At 43.9% G+C, this 24,184-nt stretch overlaps 2 protein-coding genes across 2 annotated transcripts in view; both read right to left on the bottom strand.

Annotated features, from left to right (window-relative positions):
• The window catches only part of LOC117522193 (gastrula zinc finger protein XlCGF57.1-like), a 215,668-nt gene extending 209,379 nt beyond the window's left edge, over window positions 1-6,289 (bottom strand). Inside the window, exon 1 of the mRNA XM_034183597.1 lies at window positions 6,146-6,289. Within this exon, the coding sequence (XP_034039488.1) occupies window positions 6,146-6,245 (100 nt within the window). The 5' untranslated portion in view covers window positions 6,246-6,289. The remainder of the gene's footprint in view (window positions 1-6,145) is intronic.
• A 1,571-nt stretch (window positions 6,290-7,860) lies between these two features.
• The window catches only part of LOC117522185 (zinc finger protein OZF-like), a 58,272-nt gene continuing 41,948 nt past the window's right edge, over window positions 7,861-24,184 (bottom strand). Inside the window, exon 3 of the mRNA XM_034183589.1 lies at window positions 7,861-8,541. Within this exon, the coding sequence (XP_034039480.1) occupies window positions 8,114-8,541 (428 nt within the window). The 3' untranslated portion in view covers window positions 7,861-8,113. The remainder of the gene's footprint in view (window positions 8,542-24,184) is intronic.

Genomic DNA, 24,184 nt, shown 5'->3' with positions numbered 1-24,184 from the left:
GCGCACGAAGGTTCAAGCTTGGCTGATGCAATCACACATGATTCAAATCCATATAGTTTTTGAAAAAAATAAAAAGGTCCGTTAGATAGCAGGCTTCAATACACAGCGCCATGACAGAACATCAGATTCTGGTAAGAACAGGGAAGGGGGGCTTTGCATGTATGTTAACAGCAACTGGTGTAAGTCACTGCTCTCCAGACTTAGAATATCTGACTGTTAAATGCAGGCCCATTTATCTCCCACGGGAGTTTACGGTTGTCATGATCACAGCTGTGTATATACCACCAGACGCTAATGTTAGCGCGGCCATTGGATTATTGCATGCAAACATTACCAACAAGCAGAGCACACATCCTGAGGCTGTGCATATTATAGCAGGTGATTTTAACCATGCAAACCTGAAGACAGCACTCCCTAAATTACACCAGCATGTTAAGTGTGCTACTAGGGGAGATAACACTCTGGACAAGGTGTATTCCATCATCAAGCTGGGCTACAGGGCAAGGCCACTTCCACATCTGGGCCAGTCTGACCACCTGTCCTTGTTGCTAATCCATGCATATGCCCCCCTCAGAAAAACTGCTCCCATCATCACAAAGACTGTTGCCGCATGACCAGAGGGTACCTCCCAGCAGCTGCAGGACTGCTTTGAGAGGACTGACTGGGGGTTTTCGAACATCATGACCTGGAGGTGTTCACGGACAAGGTTCTGTGCTATATCAAACATTGCATAGACACTGTCACAGTGAACAAATATATCCAGGTCGACCCCAACCAGAAGCCCTGGATGACAAGAAGGGTCCAGTTGCTGCTGAAGGAGAGGAACACCGCCTGGAGGTCCGGCAATAGCGACCACTACAGCACGGCCCAAGCCAAACTGAAGAGGGGCATCAGGGAGGCCAAGGTGGACTATAGGAGGAGGATAGAGGGCCTCCTGAGTAGCAACAGCAGCAGGCAGGTGTGGCAGGGAATTCAACATCTAACCAACTACAGGACCAACCTTGGAGTTGCTGAAGGTGACCCCGAGCTGGCAGAGGAGCTGAACAGCTTCTTTGCCTGTTCTGAGGTCGCAGTGTCAGAGGTGGCACCACAACATCCCCATTCAGCCAACAGCAGGGTAAACCTCATTGTGAAGGAACATGAGGTGAGGCGTGTGCTGTGGGCTGTAAACCCAAGGAAGGCCACTGGTCCTGATGGTGTCCCTGGACGTGTGCTGAAGGACTGTGCAGACCAGTTGGTTGGAATTTTTACAAAGATCTTTGATCGGTCCCTGGAACAGTCCATTGTCCCACCCTGCCTGAAATTTTCAACCATAGTCGCCCTTCCCAAGAAACCCCACATTTCAGGGTTTAATGACTACCGACCAGTGGCACTAACACCAGTGGTGATGAAGTGCTTTAAGAAACTGGTCCGTAGTCACATCATAGCAGCCCTCCACCCCAGTATTGATCCCCACCAGTTTGCCTATAAGGCAAACCGATCCACAGAGGACGCTGTAACCATAGCACTCCACACTGCACTTTTCCACCTGGAGCAGCAGGGGAGCTATGTGTGAATGCTCTTTGTGGATTATAGCTCTACTTTTAACACCATTCTCCCTCAAAGGCTGGTGGCCAAGCTGAGGGACTTGGGGCTGCCACAAAATACCTGTATGTGGATTCACAGCTTCCTCTCTGACCACAGACAGAGGGTTAGAGTAGGCCATTATACATCCACGGCCCTACGCCTCAGTACCGGCTCTCCCCAGGGCTGTGTGCTGAGTCCTTTACTCTACTCCCTTTATACACACGACTGTTTACCTGTCCATCACAGTAACACCATTGTGAAATTCACTGATGAGACCACAGTGGACTCATCTCTGGGGGGGAGATGAATCGGCCTACAGAGAGGAGGTGGAGCAGCTCGCAACATGGTGCAAGGCTAACAACCTGCTCCTCAACACAGCAAAAACTAAAGAACTCATTACTGACTACAGGAGGAAGAAAACGGAGGTAACACCACTATTTATAAATGGGGACTGTGTGGAGAGGGTAGCAGACTTTCGCTTTCTTGGAGTACACATTGAAGAAGGCCTGTCCTGGAGCGTGAACACCACTGAGCTGCTAAAAAAGGCCCAACAGAGACTGTACTTCCTCATTACTTATGAGGATTCCTTCCTGATTACTCATGAGGAATAACATCACACAACATCTGCTAGTGACCTTTTACCATGCCTGCATAGAGAGCATTTTAACATACTGCATGGGCGTATGGTATACAAGCTGTACAGTGCTCAGAGGAAAGCGCTCCAGGGGGTCATCAATACCGCCCAAGGGATTGTCGGCTGCCCTCTCACCACACTGGAAGAGCTACATAGTGACCGTTGTCTCAAAAAGGCTAAGAACATTATCAAGGACACACACCATCCACTCCCTGTTTGAACTGTTACCATCAGGAAGAAGGTACAGGTCACTGAATGTAAGGACAAACGGACTCAAACACAGCTTTTATCCATCTGCAATAACTATCCTCAATGCCATTAGAGGATAGTAACAGTGTGACCGTGCCAACTATGTATGTGGAGGTGTGTCTGGTGTGAATGTATGTATGTATGTGAACTAGTAATTTAAGTTTTTAAATAGTTTTTATATATTTATATGCATAGGGATATTGCACTGACCGGAGAACACTTTAAAATTTCATTGTATATATTACAATGACAATAAAGACCTGTTCTATTCTCTGCTGTGGAGTTCTAAGAACCTTATTATCCGTAAGTGCAGCACACTGTCAAATGCCTTTGTGTAATCAATCTAAGCCATCCAAAGGTTTCTCTTCCTTTTTTGCAGCCCTCCATGATGGCGTTATCAATTACTGATCTTTAGTTTTTAATCTGTCCTGTATGAATTCTCATGTGTCTGATCACATTGCTCTTTTGTATAAATCTTTTGCCACACTCAGAACAAGTAAAAGGTTTCTGTTCCGTGTGAATTATCATGTGTATGAGAAGGCTGTTTTTCTGTCCAAATGCTTGACCACACTCAGAACAGCTAAATAGTTTGTGTGACTTTATTTCTTTTCGATTTCTTTTTTACAGAGTGCAATGGGCCCCAAACCTGGGCTCTACAGTTGCATCTTAATCATTACTGATCAGGATATGTCATTCAATGCGCATATTAAACAAATATGTAGGACTGCTTTTTTGGATTTGCGCAATATCTCTAAAATTAGAAACGTCTTGTCTCAGAGTGATGCTGAAAAACTAATTCATGCATTTATTTCCTCTAGGCTGGACTATTGTAATTCATTATTATCAGGTTGTCCTAAAAGTTCCATGAAAAGCCTTCAGTTAATTCAAAATGCTGCAGCTGGAGTACTGACAGGGACTAGGAGAGAGCATATTTCACCCATATTGGCCTCTCTTCATTGGCTTCCTGTTAATTCTAGAACATAATTTAAAATTCTTCTTCTTACTTATAAGGTTTTGAATAATCAGGTCCCATCTTATCTTAGGGAGCTCATAGTATGGTGCTATAGACTTAGACTGCTGGGGGGTTCCCATAATGCACTGAGTGTTTCTTTCTCTTTTTGCTCTGTATGTACCACTCTGCATTTAATCATTAGTGACTGATCTCTGCTCCCCTCCACAGCATGTCTTCTTCCTGGTTCTCTCCCTCAGCCCCAACCAGTCCCAGCAGAAGACTGCCCCTCCCTGAGCCTGGTTCTGCTGGAGGTTTCTTCCTGTTAAAAGGGAGTTTTTCCCTTCCCACTGTCGCCAAGTGCTTGATCACAGGGGGTTGTTTTGACCATTGGGGTTTTTCCGTAATTATTGTATGGCTTTGCCTTACAATATAAAGAGCCTTGGGGCAACTGTTTGTTGTGATTTGGCGCTATACGAGTATAAATAAAATTGATTTGATTTGATTGCTGGCATTGTATCCGAGGGCTCTCTTCAAGATGGTGACTGTTCCTTTAACTGCGGATATCTGCACTTCATGGGCACTTGGGTGACCAGGGATTGCCTCAAGATATTTCTTCAGGTTCTTCTTCATAAGCCCTGTTGCTCCCACCACAACTGGTATAATATCAATTTCTTTCAATGACCGCATTATTCATAGATCATTTTTAAGGTCTTGATATTTCTTGATTTTCTCCCTTTCCGCTCTATTCAGGCCATAGTCATTGGGGACTGTCACATCAATAATTTTTGCTGTCTTCTCTTGCTTGTTCCAGATGACAATATCAGGTTTTACTGCACCTCCTTCGATATGTCTTCCTGGTGGGATCTCTTTGTCGTAAAAGACAGTTACTTTTCCATTGGATGAGACTGGTGCTGGCTCATGCTCCCAAACGTTTCCCTCTACTTCCACCTCCAGTTCCTTGCATACTTTCCAATGTAGATATTTACAGATCTTGTTGCGTCGACATGTGTAATGTCCGTCTGCCATGAGGATCTGACATGTGATACTAAGTGGTTCACTCTCAACAGCTGCATGACAGAATCGACATTGATCATTCTGTGCCATTTTTTTGAAGCCATTTGTTAGTAGTCCCTGATCTTGCGCTCCAACTATAATTCTTTCTCCATCAAAACCAAGTTGTCCATTTGTAAGCCACCGTATAGATCCTTCTTTGTCTATGTATTCCTTTTTGAGTTCTTCTTGGAATCGGCCAGCCCTTTTGTGCTATTTCCATCTATTTATTCGATGTTTTTGTTCTCTTTTGCTGTATTTTTCCCTGGCCTGTCTTGCTAGTGTCCTTGCAGGTGTCAGATCATTGCTTTCTCTCTCTTGCAAGAGATCTCCGCCAAAGTTTTCTGCCAGTTTAATAATGGAGGTCTGTTGTGACAAGGTCTTCATATGATGTTGCGTTACCTTTTTCATGACTTCTACTTGAGAACTCTTTAAGTACTGCCCGATACTTATTATAGATGCTCTATAAGCCTGGTTGATCTCCGTAAGACCTAAGCTGCCTTCTTGACGGGGGAGATATATTCTATTCATGCATTGGTTTCTGTATGTAATTTTATGTAGGGTGAGCATCTTCCTGGTTTTAGTATCTAACTTATTAAGCTCACCCTGTGGCCAGTCTACTATACCAAACCCGTAGCTCACCACAGGCAATACAAACAGGTTTATGGCTGTGATCTTGTTCTTTGGTGTCAATTCTGATTTACAGATCTTTAAGCGGTTTAGGTATTCTTGTGTTACTTTCTCATTTTTTTTGTGCTCTATTGTAGTATTTTCTTCAATTCCCAAGTATTTGTACATGGAATCCTCAGCCAAACCTTCAATAGTGCTCCCCTCATCCAACTGTATATTTTCTGTGATCTGCTTCTTACCACCTCTGATTGTACATTTAGAGCATTTATCCAGCCCAAATTCCATACCGATTTCTTTAGAAAACGTATGAACTGCCTCCACTAGCCTCCTGAATCCCCTCTCTGAATCTGCAAATATCTTCAAGTCATCCAAGAATAGAAGATGGCTCACCACCTGTCTGTTTTCTTCCTCTACCTCCACCTAAATCATACCCGATGTCAAATTCCTTGAGGATCTTGCTTAGTGGGTCAATGCTAAGACAAAAAAGGAGTGGAGAGAGACTACCTCCCCTGGAATATCCCTCTCTTCACTTTGTCTGGGATTATTATCTGTCCCTCTGTATAGTTTAGGGTGATGGTGGTGTTCCACTTATTCATTTGTGCTCTCAGGAGAGATCTTACTTCCTTATTGATGTTGTAATGTTCTAAGCATCTCATGATCCATGAGTGTGGGCCGTTATCAAATGCCTTTTTGTAGTCAATCCAAGCCATGCTGAGGTTTCTCCTCCTTTTTCTGCAGTCCTAATTGCAGTCCACTAATTTTAATATTTCCTATCGACTGACCCTAAAATCAATGATTTTATAACCTTGTTATAACAACATTCAGGCAGTGATAGGTGTTGCCCTTTTCAAGGTAAAATTATCCACAAGTGATAATTTCAAATATCCAAAAAAAGAAAAAATATTATATTCTTCCTGTTTCTGCTACACTTGGTATGTCTTTTTTTTTCTTGGGCAGTGGTGGTGGAATATTCTTTGCCATCCTTTACATCTTTCTCTCTGGTTGGTGTATTTTATTTTTGCATATTCCGTTGCCCACAACAGTACCCACTCTTCCACTTTGTCCTGTGTGAATTCTGGAATGTTTGATCAGACTGCTCTTATTTCCAAATCTTTTACCACACTCAGCATAGCTAAATGGTTTCTGTCCAGTATGACATCTCATGTGGGTAATCACATGGCTCTTATATCCAAATTGTTTACCTCACTCAGAACAGCTAAATGGTTTCTGGCCAGTATGAATTCTTCTGTGTGTGACCAGACTGTTCTTTTGTCCAAATCTTTTTCCACACTCAGAACAGCTAAATGGTTTGTCTTTTTTTTATTTCTCTTCAATTTCTTTTTTTACAGAGTGCAATGGGCCCCAAACCTGGGGTCTACTGTTGTGAAAGTGTAGGAACACGGACCCACAACAGGGGGCGCAATGAACGGACAATGGAGAAGGTAAATAACAAGATTTACTTCTGTGAAACAAGCACAATTAATATAACAAACACAATTTGGGGTCGAATCCGCTGGTGTCGTGTGGGCAGGCTCGAAGGTAGGAGACGTCCGTCTCAGTCGAACCGGAACCACCCAGATCTCCTCTGCCACCGAACCCTGGAAATACTGGAACCGCCAAGTCCCGAATTCCCAGGTGGCCACTGCCTCCGCTCGTCGGATCCGGTACTACTGGCAGGAGAGAGCAACAACACACAGGCGTGGATGACCGCACCCAGTAACGGAGAGGGGAGAAGCCGCCTCCACCTCTTGTCAAAGAACAGCAGGAAGGTGAGTACTTATCCAAACAATGAAGCTATCTGTAGTCACCAGTCCTGAAAAGGTTTAACAGGTTTAGCTGGTTATGCGATATATAAATGCAGAGAATACTACCTTAGTCTTAGGCGATATCTCGGCACTGAGGTGGAGACGCCGTCCTCCTGATATACCTCTGTGCTGAGTGGAACAGCTGTGTCTGGTGATGGGTGACAGCTGTCACCCAGGCTACTCCCATGATGCGGCAGCGCCCTCTGGTGCCTGGAGCCCGCACTCCAGGCAGGGCGCCCTCTGGTGGTGGTGGGCCAGCAGTACCTCCTCTTCAGCGGCCCACACAACAGTCTACAGTTGCATCCTAATCATTAATCATTATTGGCATTGTATCCGAGGGCTCTCTTCAAGATGGTAACTGGTCCTTTAACTGCGGATATCTGCACCTCATGGGCACTTGGGTGACCAGGGATTGCCTCAAGATATTTCTTCAGGTTCTTCTTCATAAGCCCTGTTGCTCCCACCACGACTGGTATGATATCAATTTCTTTCAATGACCACGTTATTCGTAGATCATTTTTAGGGTCTTGGTATTTCGTGATTTTCTCCCTCTCAGCTCTATTCAGGCCATAGTCATTGGGGACTGTCACATCAATAATTTTTGCTGTCTTCTCTTGCTTGTTCCAAATGACAATATCAGGTTTTACTGCACCTCCTTCGATACGTCTTCCTGCTGGGATCTCTTTGTCATAAAAGACAGTCACTTTTCCATTGGATGAGACTGGTGCTGGCTCATACTCCCAAACGTGTCCCTCTACTTCCACCTCCAGTTCCTTGCATACTTTCCAATGTAGATACTTACAGATCTTGTTATTTCTGTCCTGTGTGAATTATCATGTGTGTCATCAGATTGCCCTTTTGTCCAAATCCTTTACCACACTCAGAACAAGTAAACGGTTTTTGTCGTTGTGGTGGCTTCTTTCTTTTCCATTGGTAAATCCGCTTCTTTTATCCTCTCCTCAAATACTGCCTTTTTTCTCCTGCCCCACTTCTCATGTCTTGAGTAAGCGAAGCAGTAAAAGATTGTTTTCTTCTCTTCAATGGTCCAAGTGACAGTGGTGTATTTTCGTAGATTTCTTTTTGGCCTTTGAGGCTGTTGCTGCTGGAGTCCAGGATCAGGACTATGCTGATCTGATGGGTTATCCAGTTGAGTGCTCTCGCAGGGGAGATCATTCCCTGCAGCACTGAGAGAAGTTGCACCATTACTTTCCTCACACACCCTGGTGCCTAGGCGTGATTTGGGGACCTTTTTATCCTGGGAGACATCCGGCCAGTACAATTTGCCCTTGTATCTGGTGGTAAAAGACTACATGAACCTGATCGTGGTCCTTCATCGTCCTCTGCACCTGCTTGTGCCATCAGTGTTCCGAGTACAGGTGAGCTGCTGACTACAGGCTCAGCCTCTGTGCTCTCATCACTTTGGCTTTGATGAACCTGTGATGACTGTGGGTTTTCATCATTGTCACTCTTCACAGGGACAGCACTAAAAAGGAACTTTGTGATATCGGCCTCCTCCGGCTGGTGAAGCTGTTGTACCTGTGGACTTATCCAGAGTTTCTCTTGTTCCTCTTTAATGTCCTCCTGGTCAACACTCAGGTTTCTTTCCTGCTGTTCAGGAAGAATTTCTTCTTTCATCACCAACAAAGTCTGCATGTCTGCAAAGGAGAAATTAAATAGATAGCATTTAGAATAACATTCATTAAAATAAAGCAGAGTGGTGAGTGTGACATGACTCCACTAAGTTGTTGCACTGATCAAAGTGACAGTTTGGGGATATACATCACAGGTGATTGTTGTATATTTTACACATTCTTCAACTGTAAACAGACATTTCATTTACTTTCCACAAAAGCGTGTGATAACAACAACTGTGACATTTGCATGTGAATTTCTGTGGTTCACACAAAGTAACGAAGGTTATGTATGTAACCACGGTTCTATGAATCCCGTCTGACTGCCAGAAGGCGGTGCTGAAAGCACTGAATGATCCCTTCGCGCATGCGCAGTTCGAGTAATAATACCAAAATAGTCACACCTGTGACACCATGGATGACCAATCACAGTGTATATAAGCATACGTCATCCGAGGCTCCGTCCCTACAGAACCTTCTCGCGCAACGCGGAGATTCCGAGAGACAGAGAATCTCTGGTGGTCAGTCGGGATTCATAGAACCTTGGTTACATACATAAACTTTGTTCCATTTCATCCCTCCTGACCGCCAGAGGGCGGTGTTGAAAGCACTGAATGACTAATACCAACAATGTCAAGAGGAATCCTGAGTACCTACCTCACAGAGGAGACGCAGAGGACCCCGACAGGAGCACACGACCCAAAGGATGAAGGTCGGCCACGTTGACATTGTACAAACGAGTGAACGTACTCAGGGAAGCCCATGACGCCGCAGCGCAGATGGCATCCAGCGGAACCCCTCTCATAGCCACCCAGGAAGCAGAGATACTCCTGGTAGAGTGAGCCTTCATGCCGGCCAGCCGGGAACAGCCCCCTGCACAATAGGCATGGCAGATGACATCAACGACCCCAATGAGAGAGACGTTATTTAGATAAAGGAAAGCCCAACTTAGGCCCCCCATGACACAAAAACAGCTGGTCAGAGCATCTCAGACTCTCAGTAGCTGCAATATACGCCTCCAGTGCTCTCACGGGACACAACAAGTCAGACCCATCCCCGGCCACCGACGACTGGGGTCGAAACCGCGCCAATTGCAACGGCTGGTTACTATGAGCACGGGACAACACCTTAGGCAAAAATGCCGTGTTCGGCCACAGGGTAACATCAGCCCGATCAGGACCCCATCTGAGACTCGAGTGGCTCCGAGAGCCACTTGAGGTCTGCCTTTGCCAAAGGCTCGAACGGAGGACGGCAAAGTGCTGCAAGAACCAGGGTCAGATCCCAGGCAGGTGCACATAGGGCAGCCGGTGGATGCAACCTATGAGCACCACGCAGAAAAAGAGAAACGAGATGATGGCTCCCAACTGAACAACCATCCACTCTCGTATGGTAGCATGAAATAGCTGCAACATATACCTTCAGTGTCGAGGGAGAACGGCCCTCATCAAGGACAGATTGAAGAAAATCCAGAATAGTAGAAACGGAACAGGTGACCAGATCCTCACTTCGGGCAGAACACCACCGACAAAACAGTCGCCACCTGTTGTCATACTGCCATCGGGTAGAAGGTGCCCTGGCAGACAAAATGGTACGCCTGATAGGATCAGTGAGCTCAGTCAGGCTTGACCCCTGGCATCCAGCGGCCACACCCACAGGTTCAGGCATTGAGGATCGGGGTGCCATACTCGTCCCCCCAACTGAGAGAGAAGATCCCTCCTGGGTGGAAGACACCAGGGGTCGCCTTGACATAAACGCCGAAGCAACGGGAACCATGGACGTGCGGGCCAGAACGGAGCCACCAGCAACAGTCTGTGGCCCTCCCTGAGAACCCTCTGTAGAGTGGGCCAAAGCAACAGCAGAGGAAGAAAAGCGTACAGGAGCGCCTTGGGCCATGGATGAGCAAACGCGTCCCAACCTAACGCACCCAACACCCCTGTAAGGGAAAACCACTTTGGGCAATGACTCAGCACTTCCATCGTGAACAGATCCACTTCTGCACGACCATAGAGGTCCCAGATCATGCTCACCACATCAGCGTGAAGACACCATTCCCCTGGAGCAGGCGCCTGACGAGAGAGTGCGTCCGCAGCTCAGTTCCGCTCTCCCGGTAGATACTCTGCCCGCAGAGTGGACAGAAGAGGAAAGGCCCATTCCAGCAGATCCCTGGAGACTTTTAGAAGATGAGCTGCAGTACACCACTAGCCACATAAGCTCTGTTCCTCCAGGGAGCCAGGGCTCGGAAGCACAACCATGTCACCGTGAGCCTGCTATGTCTGTGCAGTCGGGGGTCCAGAGAAAGCTGTTGAGCCATCTTGCACAGGGCATAACTAAAGCATGCCCGACGGCACGACGCGAGTGACTGACGTCAGTTTGCTGAGAAGCTGCATGAAGGCGATGTACAGAAACCGCCCACCTAGTCTGAACCGACTGACCAACCGGAAGACATCATTTATCCTGCGGACGGATGGACGAACCTCCATGGAAGCTGAATCCAAGGCCACCCCAAGAAAAACAGTGGTTTGAGAAGGAGCAAGGCAACTCTTCTTCAGGTTGACCCTGAGACCCAACTGGTCCAAACCGGCCCTGGTGGATTCATGCATAGAGGCCAACGCCTGACCGTCCGCCAAGAGACGTGAGAAGGCGCGAGCATCCCGCCAACATGCGTGCAATTCCCTCAAATAGTCCACCGATGGGGGAACAGAAAAGGCAGTGGGCGCACGCACACGTCTGAAAAAAGTGCTCCCAGGGGCAGGCCCCTCTGCCACTGGAATATCCAACTGCAGCAGAGTTAAGGCCCTACACATAACATCCTGCACAGCGGCATCGCTCGACTCACTGACCACACTTTGAGAGGAGCTGAACAAACCCGAGTCAGAAGCAAGAGACGGCGAGACCCCGCTTCCGCTCCAAAATGAGAGGCCGAGGCAGCGAGAGACAATACATCCTCCTCCACCGCCAACTCAGGCACAGGTGGAGAAGCACCTGTCCCAGGCAAGGGCGCTTCCAGCTGCCGGGCTTGAAACAATGACTTCATCTCAGCCAATTCAGCAGACAGCTGCTCTACCTGTGTGGCAAGGCCTTGATCGGCTGCAACTCGCTTCTTCTTAGGAGGAGCTGCGGTAGCAGTGATCTCACGCTTTGAACGCCTGGGCGCAGTCACCCGCACCGAAGGTGGGAGGTGGCCGGCGTCTTGTTGTGCCAGCCAGCCAGGTAGCTCGAAAACAATATATGTATGTCCGTATACCCGCGCGATACCAGTAGAGGGGGCGAACACGCTGCCATCACCGGTAATGGCAAATAAAAGACACTTACTGCAGTAACAAGAACCGTCGCAGCACAAGGAGGGCGAAAAACACTGCTCCTGCCAAAAGAAAAGGCGAAAGGGCGTCCAATGACGGCAAAACCACGAGAAATATCGAGCACAAAATAGCGGACTCCAACAGTAGCAAACCGCACGAGAGAAGAAAAAGGGACGGAGCCTCGGATGACGTATGCTTATATACACACTGTGATTGGTCATCTGTGGTGTCACAGCTGTGACTATTTTGGTATTATTACTCAAACTGCGCATGTGCAAAGGGATCATTCAATGCTTTCAGCACTGCCCTCTGGCGGTCAGGAGGGATGAAATGGAACTGAACATAATCTTACCTCTGATCTGTCCTCTTTGAATCATCACAACCATATTATTTTAAATCAGTAATCATAAAACAAATTAACATTTTTTTCTACATTTGCATTTTACATAATGTCCCAACTTTTCCATATATTGTCCCAGCTTTCAGATGGTGATAAAACAGATGGTGAAGGCTATTACTCAACACGTGTTTAATTCCCCAGCAAGATTTTTATTGTATGAGAAAGGGCAAGACTTACCAAAAAAAAAAAAAAAAATCAGTGGGGAATTGTATGCGTTGGCCACCAGGCAGCACCAAAGTGGTCAAATTTGTGTTTTTCATACAACTTTGGCGTCCCCTGGTGGCCAATGCGTTTAATGACATCATAAACTTTGCATTTCTGTTGAGACAAATCCTTCTTTTAGACAAATCAATTGGAAAATCTTTGGGGGACTTGCCAGTTTTTGATAAAAAGCATTTTATTGGCATGGGAATCAGCCATTTTTCCACATGATGACATAAGCATTATTGGCCCTACATGAAGAAGATAAAATGTGAGTAGCAATCTTGAAAGCTTTCTTTCATGCCGAGGCATAGCAAAACAGCCCAGACTGTGGGCTACTCAAGTCATGCTAGAAACAGCTGCTTTGCAATGGACAGAGATTCCCGTCACTCGGCTGTGCTTCCGATGATCATTATGCAACATACATCTCATGTTTCAAACTGTATTTGTGGAATACACAAGTAAACACCTGCATTAGTAGTGTAGCACAGGCATTGTTTTATCATGCACATGCATTGTTCTGGGTAATTCATCATCGTTTCAAAACTTCACATGTAAATTAGTGTGTAATCTGGTGCTTCAAGGTGACCAAACCTCAACATTGTAGATGCACATTGTGAGCTTACTGAGATACCCCCCAAAGATGTTTCAATGGATATTAACACATGTTAATCTTATGAAAAATGCAAAGTTTATGATTATTCATTAAACGTGTTGGCCACCAGATGACACCAAAGTTGTATGAAAAACACAAATTTGACCACTTTGGCGCTGCCTGGTGGCCAATGCGTACAATCCCACACTGATTTTTTTTGTTGTTTTAGAAGGGACTTACTTTTTTTTTTAAAGAGTGTAATTATTGCCCTTACTAATACAATAAAAATGTTGCTGGGGGATTAAACGTGTATTGAGTAATAGCCTTCACAAATAAGAGTATTTCTGAAAAGTCACCAAGTTGAATCCGGATTGTGGGTGAAGATTTCACTTCATATGGGCTTTGAAGGATTACATCGAAACTACTTCACATATTCTCACAATATTTGCACCACAGATAGATATTGTGGCATGGAAGACTCCATTGAATTTTAGAAGTGATCTGGATCCAGATTCTGGACGAAGTTTCACTTTATACAGTAATCTTGAAAAGAAAGAAAAAAAAAAAAAGTCAAAACTACTTAACAGATTCTCACCAAATTTGCACTACAGATGCAGTTATAAGCAAAGGTTTGGGCCCCCCTGATAATTTTCATGATTTTCCTTTATAAATTGTTGGTTGTCTGGATCAGTAATTTCAGTTACATTTATCATATAGCAGATGAACACACTGATATTTGAGAAGTGAAATTAAGTTTCTAGTATTTACAGAGAGTGTGCAATAATTATTTAAACAAAATTGGGCAGGTGCATGAATTTGCACACCCTTGTCATTTTACTGATTTGAATACATTTAGCACTAATAATTGGAACACAAAATTGGTTTGGTAAGCTCACTGACCCTTGACCTCCTTACACAGGTGAATCCAATCATGAGAAAGGGTATTTAAGGTGGCTGTTTGCAAATGTTTCTCCTCTTTGCATCTCTAATGAGTGGCAACATGGGAGCCTCTAAACAACTCTCAAATGACCTGAAAACAAAGACTGTTCAACGTCATGGTTTAGAGGAAGGATACAATAAGCCAGGGGAGCCTGACCACAGGCACTACTACTGTGCCTGTGGTCTTCCGTTTCCTCACTCTGTTCCTCACAGTGGAAACTGACAGCTGAAATCTCTGAGATAGCTTATTGCAGGGGTGCCCAAGTTCGGTCCTCGAGATCTACCTTCCTGACACTCTTAGTTGTCTCCCTGCTCCAATACACCTGAATCCAATGAAAGGCTCATTAAAAGCCAGTGAACGAGTCTTTCACTGGATAGGGTTAGGGCTAGCTTTCTTCAGACACCACAAAAGCTCAACTTTAAATAACTTTTTTTTTTTTTCCGGGTGTTTTTTTCCATCATTTTTTCCCAGTTTTTTTTTTCTTTTCATTTTTTATATATAAACTGTTTAGTGTTTCTTTATATATAAAGAAATATTTTCATTTGTCCCAATCAGGAACATTTGCTGTGCAGACAACCAAACTTCCATTGATGAGCTGAACACCATGAAGTCCAGTCGAAAGAAAACATGCTCTTCAAAATAGGACAAAAGTGTCTTCAGCAACACCACCAGAGTTCAAAGCTGCAGAAGAGACCTTCATCTGGTTCCGAGAATCTAGCAGAACATCACATGCTTCTAAATAAAAGGCTCTTTCAACAGCAACTATTTTATTATTTTTAAAAAAGCTGTTTCATTTTATAGTTTAAATGAACGGATCATTAAAAATGTCCATGAATCAAAGTCGAAAGACATTTGCACAGGTAGAAGCTCTCCACGTATTGTGCTCAAATTCATATTTTAGAAATGACTCTGTCTTGATAACATTAAAGGCAATTACATATTTTGGCGAAATTACAAGTTGAAATCAAATCAAATCAATTTTGTTTATATAGCGCCAAATCACAACAAACAGTTGCCCCAAGGCGCGTTATACTGTAAGGCAAAAAGTAAGTCCCTTCGGCTGCTCCCTTGTTTGCACTCGGGGTCGCCACAGCAAATCCAAGGGGATCTGCATGTTGAATTGGCACAGGTTTTACGCTGGATGCCCTTCCTGACGCAACTCCACATTACATGGAGAAATGTGGCAGGGGTGGGATTTGAATCCGGAACCTTCTGCACTAAAACCAAGTGCATTAACCACTTGGCCACCACTGTAAGGCAAAAGCCATACAATAATTACAGAAAAACCCCAACGGTCAAAACTAACCCCTATGAGCAAGCACTTGGCGACAGTGGGAAGGAAAAACTCCCTTTTAACAGGAAGAAACCTCCAGCAGAACCAGGCTCAGGGAGGGGCAGTCTTCTGCTGGGACTGGTTGGGGCTGAGGGAGAGAACCAGAAAAAAGACATGCTGTGGAGGGGAGCAGAGATCAATCACTAATGATTAAATGCAGAGTGGTGCATACAGAGCAAAAAGAGAAAGAAACACTCAGTGCATCATGGGAACCCCCCAGCAGTCTAAGTCTATAGCAGCATAACTAAGGGATGGTTCAGGGTCACCTGATCCAGCCCTAACTATAAGCTTTAGCAAAAAGGAAAGTTTTAAGCCTAATCTTAAAAGTAGAGAGGGTGTCTGTCTCGCTGATCTGAACTGGGAGCTGGTTCCAGAGGAGAGGAGCCTGAAAGCTGAAGGCTCTGCCTCCCATTCTACTCTTACAAACCCTAGGAACTACAAGTAAGCTTGCAGTCTGAGAGCGAAGTGCTCTATTGGGTTGATATGGTACTATGAGGTCCCTAAGGTAAGATGGGACCTGATTATTCAAAACCTTATAAGTAAAAAGAAGAATTTTCAATTCTATTCTGGAATTAACAGGGAGCCAATGAAGAGAGGCCAATATGGGTGAAATATGCTCTCTCCTTCTAGTCCCTGTCAGTACTCTAGCTGCAGCATTTTGAATTAACTGAAGGCTTTTCAGGGAACTTTTAGGACAACCTGATAATAATGAATTACAATAGTCCAGCCTAGAAGAAATAAATGCATGAATTAGCTTTTCAGCATCACTCTGAGACAAGACCTTTCTAATTTTAGAGATATTGCACAAATGTAAAAAAGCAGTCCTACATATTTGCTTAATATGTGCATTGAAGGACATATCCTGATCAAAAATGACTCCAAGATTTCTCTCAGTATTACTGGAGGTCAGGGTAATGCCATCCAGAGTAAGGATCTGGTTAGACACCATGTTTCTAAGATTTGTGGGGCCAAGTCCAATGACTTCAGTTTTATCTGAATTTAAAAGCAGGAAATTAGAGGTCATCCATGTCTTTATGTCTGAAAGACATTCCTGCAGTTTAACTAATTGGTGTGTGTCCTCTGGCTTCATGGATAGATAAAGCTGGGTATCATCTGCGTAACAATGAAAATTTAAGCAATGCTTTCTAATAATACTGCCTAAGGGAAGCATGTATAAAGTGAATAAAATCGGCCCTAGCACAGAACCTTGTGGAACTCCATAATTAACCTTAGTCCGTGAAGAAGATTCCCCATTTACATGAACAAATTGTAATCTATTAGATAAATATGATTCAAACCACCGCAGCGCAGTGCCTTTAATACCTATGGCATGCTCTAATTGTTGTGTGGGCCGCTGAAGAGGAGGTACTGCTGGCCCACCACCACCAGAGGGCACCCTGCCTGGAGTGCGGGCTCCAGGCACCAGAGGGCGCTGCCGCCTCACAGGAGCAGCCGGGGTGACAGCTGACACTCATCACCTATGACAGCTGTCACCACTCATCTGATCTGCATCGGTATATCAGCAAGACGTCATCTCCACCTCTTTGCCGAGATATCGTTCTACCGAGGAGGTAACGAACTCAGCTGTTGTGTTGTCTTTCAGACAGTGACTTTGTTGCTTGTGTTTTGACAGTGGTTGGTGAGTACTTGCAGCTGGAGACTGTACTGAACCCTTTTTTTTGGATAAGTACTCACATTTTCCTGACAAGAGGTGGAGGTGGTTTTTTCACCATCCGTGTTGCTGGGTGCAAACGCACCCACATCTAACTGTTTTTGTCCTCGCCAGCAGTACCAGATCCGACAAGCGGAGGCAGTGGCCACCTGGGAGTTCGGGACTTGGCGGCTCCAGTATCCCCGGGGTTCGGTGGCGGAGGAAATCGTGTGGTTCCGGTTCTGCTTTGGACAGACGTCTTCTATCTTCGAGCCTGCCCACATGACACCTTTGTGAATTGACTTTATTATTTTCTATTGTGATCTGTCGTGCTTGTTGTGCTTATTTCACAACAGTAAAAGTGCTATTTGACTTCCTCCATTGTCCGTTCATTTGCGCCCCCTGTTGTGGGTCCGTGTTCCAACACTTTCACAACACTAATCTCTGTAATAAAATTTTATGGTCAACAGTATCAAAAGAAGCACTGAGGTGTAACAGGACAAGTACAGAGATGAGTCTTATCCGGATATTCCACTGTTAAAGGAGATTTGTTTAATGAAAGACGTGCGAACGGATTGTCGCGGCGGCTGGAACATGCCCAGCTGTTAAACAATTTCTCAGATACTCACTCCACTGAAAGCCATCAAAAGCCGCCTGGATTTTACAAACGGTTATCAACACGGAGGTGTTTTTCCTGTGGCGGAGCGTCGCGGCGGCTGCGAGCCGACGCTGCAATCCATCCGCACGTCTTTCATTAAAAAAAATCTCCTTTAACAGTGGAATATCCGGATAAAATGCTGAAACCAACTTCTTCTGAAACTTCTCTGTTCTCTCATGACGTCCTGGATCAATAGAGCCTGAAATGTGGAGGTTTTCAGCTTGAAACAGGCTGACGATGGCGCCTGGGACCGCTGCGCGAAGTCCCGCTCCGTGGGAAGTCCTTAAAGCGACAGTATCACCTCAAAATCTCTCATCAGCCGTTAAAATTTTCACCGAAAACCAGCTTAATTTTTCGAACCGTGTCCACTTCGATGTGCCTCACAGGTTTAGAAAAAACTTTGATCAAACAAAGCGCCAGTCTCTCAGCAACTTCTCAGACAAAGGAATTCCGACGAGGGGCTGGACGACTCCTCCCACAAGGAGTGCTCACAGGCGAATGACGTCACCGACAGGCGTGGAAGAACTCACGCATGCGCACAAGGGTTCAAGCATGTCTGACGTAAAAACATATGAATGAAATCCATATAGTTTTTGAAAAAAATAAAAAGGACCTATACTTTATTGACAGACCTCGTATTTTCTTCAATTAGTGATGAACAGTAAGATGTCCTAGCTTTACGGAGGGCTTTTTTATAGAGCAACAGACTCTTTTTCCAGGCTAAATGAAGATCTTCTAAATTAGTGAGATGCGATTTCCTCTCCAGTTACGGGTTAACTGCTTTAAGCTGCGAGTTTGTGGGTTAAACCACGGAGTCAGGCACTTCTGATTTAAGGCTCTCTTTTTCAGAGGAGCTACAGCATTCAAAGTTGTGCTCAATGAGGATGTAAAGCTATTGACGAGATAATCTATCTCACTCACAGAGTTTAGGTAGCTACTCTGCACTGTGTTGGTATATGGCATTGAAGAACATAAAGAAGGAATCATATCCTTAAACCTAGTTACAGCGCTTTCTGAAAGACTTCTTCTGTAATGAAACTTATTCCCCACTGCTGGGTAGTCCATTAAAGTAAATGTAAATGTTATTAAGAAATGATCAGACAGAAGGGGGTTTTCAGGGAATACTGTTAAGTCTTCAATTTCTATGCCATATGTCAGAACAAGATCTAAAGTGTGGTTAAAAAGGTGGGTGGACTCATTTACATTTTGAGCGAAGCCAAATGAGTCTAATAATAGATTAAATGCAGTGTTGAGGCTGTCATTCTCAGCATCTATGTGGATGTTAAAATCACCCACTATAATTATCTTATCTGAGCTAAGCACTAAGACAAAAGGTCTGAAAATTCACAGAGAAACTCACAGTAACGACCAGGTGGACGATAGATAATAACAAATAAAATTGGATTTTGAGACTTCCAATTTGGATGGACAAGACTAAGAATCAAGCTTTCAAATTAATTAAAGCTCTGTCCTGGAGTGGAAGATTGCTGCTAATCCTCCACCTCGGCACGTGCTACGAGCGTTCTGACAGTTAGTGTGACTCGGGGGTGTTGACTCATTTAAACGAACATATTCATCCTGCTGTAACCAGGTTTCTGTAAGAAATATGTTGATCAATTATTATATCATTTACTAACAGGGACTTAGAAGAGAGAGACCTAATGTTTAATAAGCCACATTTAACTGTTTTAGTCTGTGGTGCAGTTGAATGTGCTATACGAGGTCTGTTAGAAAAGTATCCGACCTTATTATTTTTTTCAAAAACCATATGGATTTGAATCACGTGTGATTACATCAGACATGCTTGAACCCTCGTGGGCATGCAAGAGTTTTTTCACGCCTGTCGGTTACATCATTCGCCTGTGGGCAGTCTTTGAGTGAGGAGTCGCCCACCCTCTCATCGTTTTTTCATTGTTTAGGAATGGCTCAGAGACTGCTGCTTTGTTTGATAAAAATGTTTTTAAAAACTGTAAGGCACAACTGAGTGGACACCATTCGATAAATTCAGCTGGTTTTTGGTAAAAATTTTAACGACTGATGAGAGATTTTGGTCTGGTAGTGTCGCTTTAAGGACGGCCCATGGCGCCTGACGGCGATCTGTGCTTCGAGGCGGCAGTGTCTCGCCGTTTCAAGTTGAAAACGTCCACATTTCAGGCTCTGTTGACCCAGTAAGTCGTCAGAGAACAGAGAACTTTCAGAAGAAGTCGGCATGAGGAGTTTATTCGTACATTCCATTGTTAACGGACATTTATAATGAAAGAATGTGCGGGCAGAGTCGCATGTCGGGCCGGACCCGACCGCGGGGGGTCGCGACAAGAAAAACTCCTCCGTTGGAAACCTTAACGGGCAAGTTGGAACATGCCCAAGCTGTTAAACAATTTCTCAGTTACTCACTTGTTGAAAGCCATCAAAAGCCGCCTGAATTTTACAAATGGTTTTCAAAACTGAGGTGTTTTTCCTGTCGCGGTGCACACAGATTCGCCGAGTCGTCACGGAAACGACTCGGCGAATTTGCGCGCACGTCTTTCATTAAAAAATGTCCTTAAACAGTGGAATGTCCGCATAAAGTCCTCATGCCAGCCTGTTCTGAATCTTCTCTGTTCTCTCACGACGTCCTGGGTGAATTAAGCCTTAAATTAGGATGTTTTCAGGTCGAAACAGGCCAACGACGGCGCCTGGAAGCGCTGCGCAACGTCCCGCTCCGTGGGAAGTCCTTACAGCGACAGAAACACCCCATAATCTCTCATCAGCCATTAAACTTTTCACCGAAAACCAGCTAAATTCTCGAATAGTGTCCACTCGGATATTCCTCACAGGTCCAGAAAAAATTTTGATAAAGCAACGCGCGCCATCTCGAGCAGCGTGTGAAACAAAGGAATTCAGCTGAGAGGGCTGAACCACATCTCACTCAAGGCCTGCCCACAGGGAAATGACGTCACCGACACGCGTGAAAAAACTCACGCATGCGCACGAGGATTCAAGCATGATTGGTGTAATCGCATGTCATTCAAATCCATATAGTTGATATAGTATAGTTCATATGAGGTTTATGTCACAGAAATCCTACTTTACAATCACACTGTAGTCATTGTTAAATTATTTCCTGTTGCATTTATAATAAACATTTGTATTTATTTACAGTGTCTGTTTTTCTGGTTGAAATGAGATATAAATAATCTACCAGACTTTAAAAAAAATGGACAAATTTCCATGTTATTTTGTCTAAAAATAAATGTCCGAGGTTCCTTATGTTAAACAAGAAATTATCTAATCTGAAATAACAGGTGGTTTTAATTTACAGATGAAAGGTTTCTAAAGAACCATTTATTGATTTATTTAGCTATTTTAATTACAAGTGTTCTAAACTTTTTTTTTTAACAGTAATCAGAAATTCTGAGGTAACAAACAACAACAAAAAAACATTTCGAAGGATTTTTCTTCAGAAAACTGCTCCATAAATGAGCAGTCCTGTGACACATATGTTTTGTACAGATCAGTGGTTTCTGCACCAATCCCTTTTGTAGAGATCAGTGGTTTGTACACCGATCCATTTTGTAGAGATCAGTGTTTTCTACACCGATCCATTTTGTAGAGATCAGTGTTTTCTACACCAATCCATTTTGTAGAGATCAGTGTTTTCTACACCAATCCATTTTGTAGAGATCAGTGTTTTCTACACCGATCCATTTTGTAGAGATCAGTGGTTTCTGCCACTAGTCTTCCGTGTTTTGGCCCGACGCATCGTTCCTATTGGACAATGCAAAGCTACGTCACAGCTCAGAGCATCGAAAGTTGGAGTGGATTGAACTTTGACTGCATCAGCCTGCCGACAAGCGGCAATGCGTGCTCCCATCAGAAGCGTCGGTTTAGCTCGGCTTTTGACGCGACGCATCTAAAAAGCAACGTGTCTCATTGAAAATAATGCTTTTTAGACCGATTTTTGACGCATCTGACGTATTCAGTGTGAAAGGCCCAAGAGCCTTCACAGAAACCTTGGAAGCTATAGGAAGCGTTTAGAGGCTGTTATTTTGGCAAAAGGAGGATCTACTAAATATTGATGTATTTTTTTTCTGTTGGGGTGCCCAAATTTATGCACCTGCCTAATTTTGTTTAAATAATTTTTGCACACTTTCTGTAAATGCTAGAAACTTCATTTCACTTCTCAACTATCAGTGTGTTCATCTGCTATATGATATACTTAACTGAAATTTCTGATCCAGACAACCAATGATTTATAAAGGAAAAGAATGAAGAGTGCCCAACCTTTGCATACAACTGTAGATATTAGGGCATGGAAGACTCACTGAATTTTGGAGGTGCTCTAGATTGGTGTACATCAGAATTCCCAGACTGCTCTTGTTGACATGTTAAAACATAAAAGGTGAAAATACAAAATCTACAAGTACCATTAATTAATGGTACTGACTTCATATTTCGGTGATGTTTGAAGTACTGAATTCTGGGGGGGGGGGGGGGGGGAATAAATAAATAAATAATATATATATATATATATTTTTTTTTTTTTTTCCCCTCGCAAGATCAGACTACTGTTACAGCGGTCAGATTTTGCTAAAATAACATGTTAGGATCACAATTCAATTCATGACATCAAATCATCAAAGAACGTGAATTTGTGACAAGTTGTATTTGCACTTTAAAATTATAGTTATTAAAACACTAATGCATGTGTTTAGTTTTGTTTTGCCAAAATATTTCACTATAAGCCTAAGAGCACAATAATTTATCTTCTGCATACATTCTCATTCAGCGTTCTCCCCAGACAATGGAAGAACAGCGCCGCACCGTCATACTGCCATCTAGCACCGCTATAGTGTTGTGTCATCTCATGATGTTTTGGCGGTAGACTTGGTGGGAATCTAACGGCACACAAACCCGCTTTTGGGGGAAATTTCACATAAACAACTTCTTTATTTTATCCTGTTTACATCCAGATGACACAAACCATGACAAAACAAGCCTTACACGAAGCCAGATCTCTACGTTTTTGTTTCGTCTTGGTGGAGCAGCAGCGATCGCTGGGCCATCTGGGGAGGAGGCACGCCGGCGCCGAGCGTTACAGAGGCAGGTACGCAGTCGACTTAATTCAATGCCGTCTGCTGTGGGATCGATCAGATCAGAGGCTAAGAATGATCCTGCAGCCTCTGTGACAGTGAACAGGGAGGCTTTTATGAAGAAAATGGCAGAACAAATTCGAAATTCTTCAGGTACCAAGACACACTTTGAGATTTTGGTGCTGGATAGCTGCGTGCATTATTTCCATTCTTCTATGTTTTAAAGGACACGTCGCACTGAAATCAGAACATTTCCGAGTGTTTCCGACAGCGTTTCTTAGAGGAAACCACGCACTTGAATGCGGCTAACGTTAAAAACATAACCACAGATTAATTACAGAGTTTATATAAGTGTGCTGTGGTGGTATGATGACTCCTTTTTTTTTTTTTAAGTGATAACTATTCATTTTGATACAGTCACGGTAAAAGGAGCCGCTTTCCACTGTGCAACTTACTTCACATGCACATTGTGCGAGTGCGGTGCGCGCTGCTCAGTTACAGAAAAGTCTCACATCAAGACAGACATTCAAAGTAAAATAAACCCTACCAGCTCCACTGAAAAGAAAAAACCTGAACAGTCATCCACTTGTGATTTCCAAAGTCCGCTCCACCAAAGTCGCCACGCACGGATCGCGCATGATCACCAGCTGGTGTTGCGGAGCTCCTCACAAAGTTCTCTCACGTTCAGAGAACCATTATCTCCTGAAAATAACATATTCAGACTTTTTCCCCAATGTAAAAAAAAAAAAAAAAAAAATCCATCTGTGTGTCCAGCCTGTAAAGAAACCACGTCATGAAGACATTTTGCATGAATGCTCACAGTAGGATTAAAATAGTGTCCAGCGACACAAATGGCAGCGTCACCACACGTCAGAATCCAAAATCCAACAGACTCTGAAAATATTAAGGTAGAAGTAAGTTAGAAGAGTCCAGATAAGTTTCTGAAATAGCAAGTATCTGTAGTTTGTATTTACACAAAAGATTAGTGACCTCAACAAAAACAAGCATAACTCAAAGTTCTTGTTCGACACGGTGGCAACACTTATTCATGGACAACCACCTGTAGTTCGCTCTCCTTTTACAGCACAAGTTTTCCTGGATTACTTTGGGAAGAAAATAGAAGACATCAGGTTAAACATATCCCAGCATGCCTTAATCCAGCCACTACACCCTGCTATTGAGGTGGGCGCCACTACTGAGGTATTACCTAGATTTACAGAATTTGATAGTATCTCACTAGGCATGCAGACAAAACTTGTAACGTCAACAAAAAGCACAACCTGTTTATTTGATCCTATACCAACAAAACTGTTTAAGGACCTGTGGCCCACTCTTGGACCGACTGTGCTGGAAATTATTAATCTTTCTTTAACTTCTGGATCTGTTCCTAAATGTTTCAAATCTGCAGTGATTAAACCATTACTTAAGAAACCTAATCTTGACCCTAGTGTATTCAAAAACTATCGGCCGATATCAAATCTATCATTTTTCTCTAAAATTCTGGAAAAAGTGTTGTCA

Source organism: Thalassophryne amazonica, chromosome 12, assembly GCF_902500255.1.
Source record: "Thalassophryne amazonica chromosome 12, fThaAma1.1, whole genome shotgun sequence".
Lineage (NCBI taxonomy): Eukaryota > Metazoa > Chordata > Actinopteri > Batrachoidiformes > Batrachoididae > Thalassophryne > Thalassophryne amazonica.
Note: the sequence above shows the minus strand (reverse complement) of the source record. Positions and strands in the feature narration are given on the sequence as shown.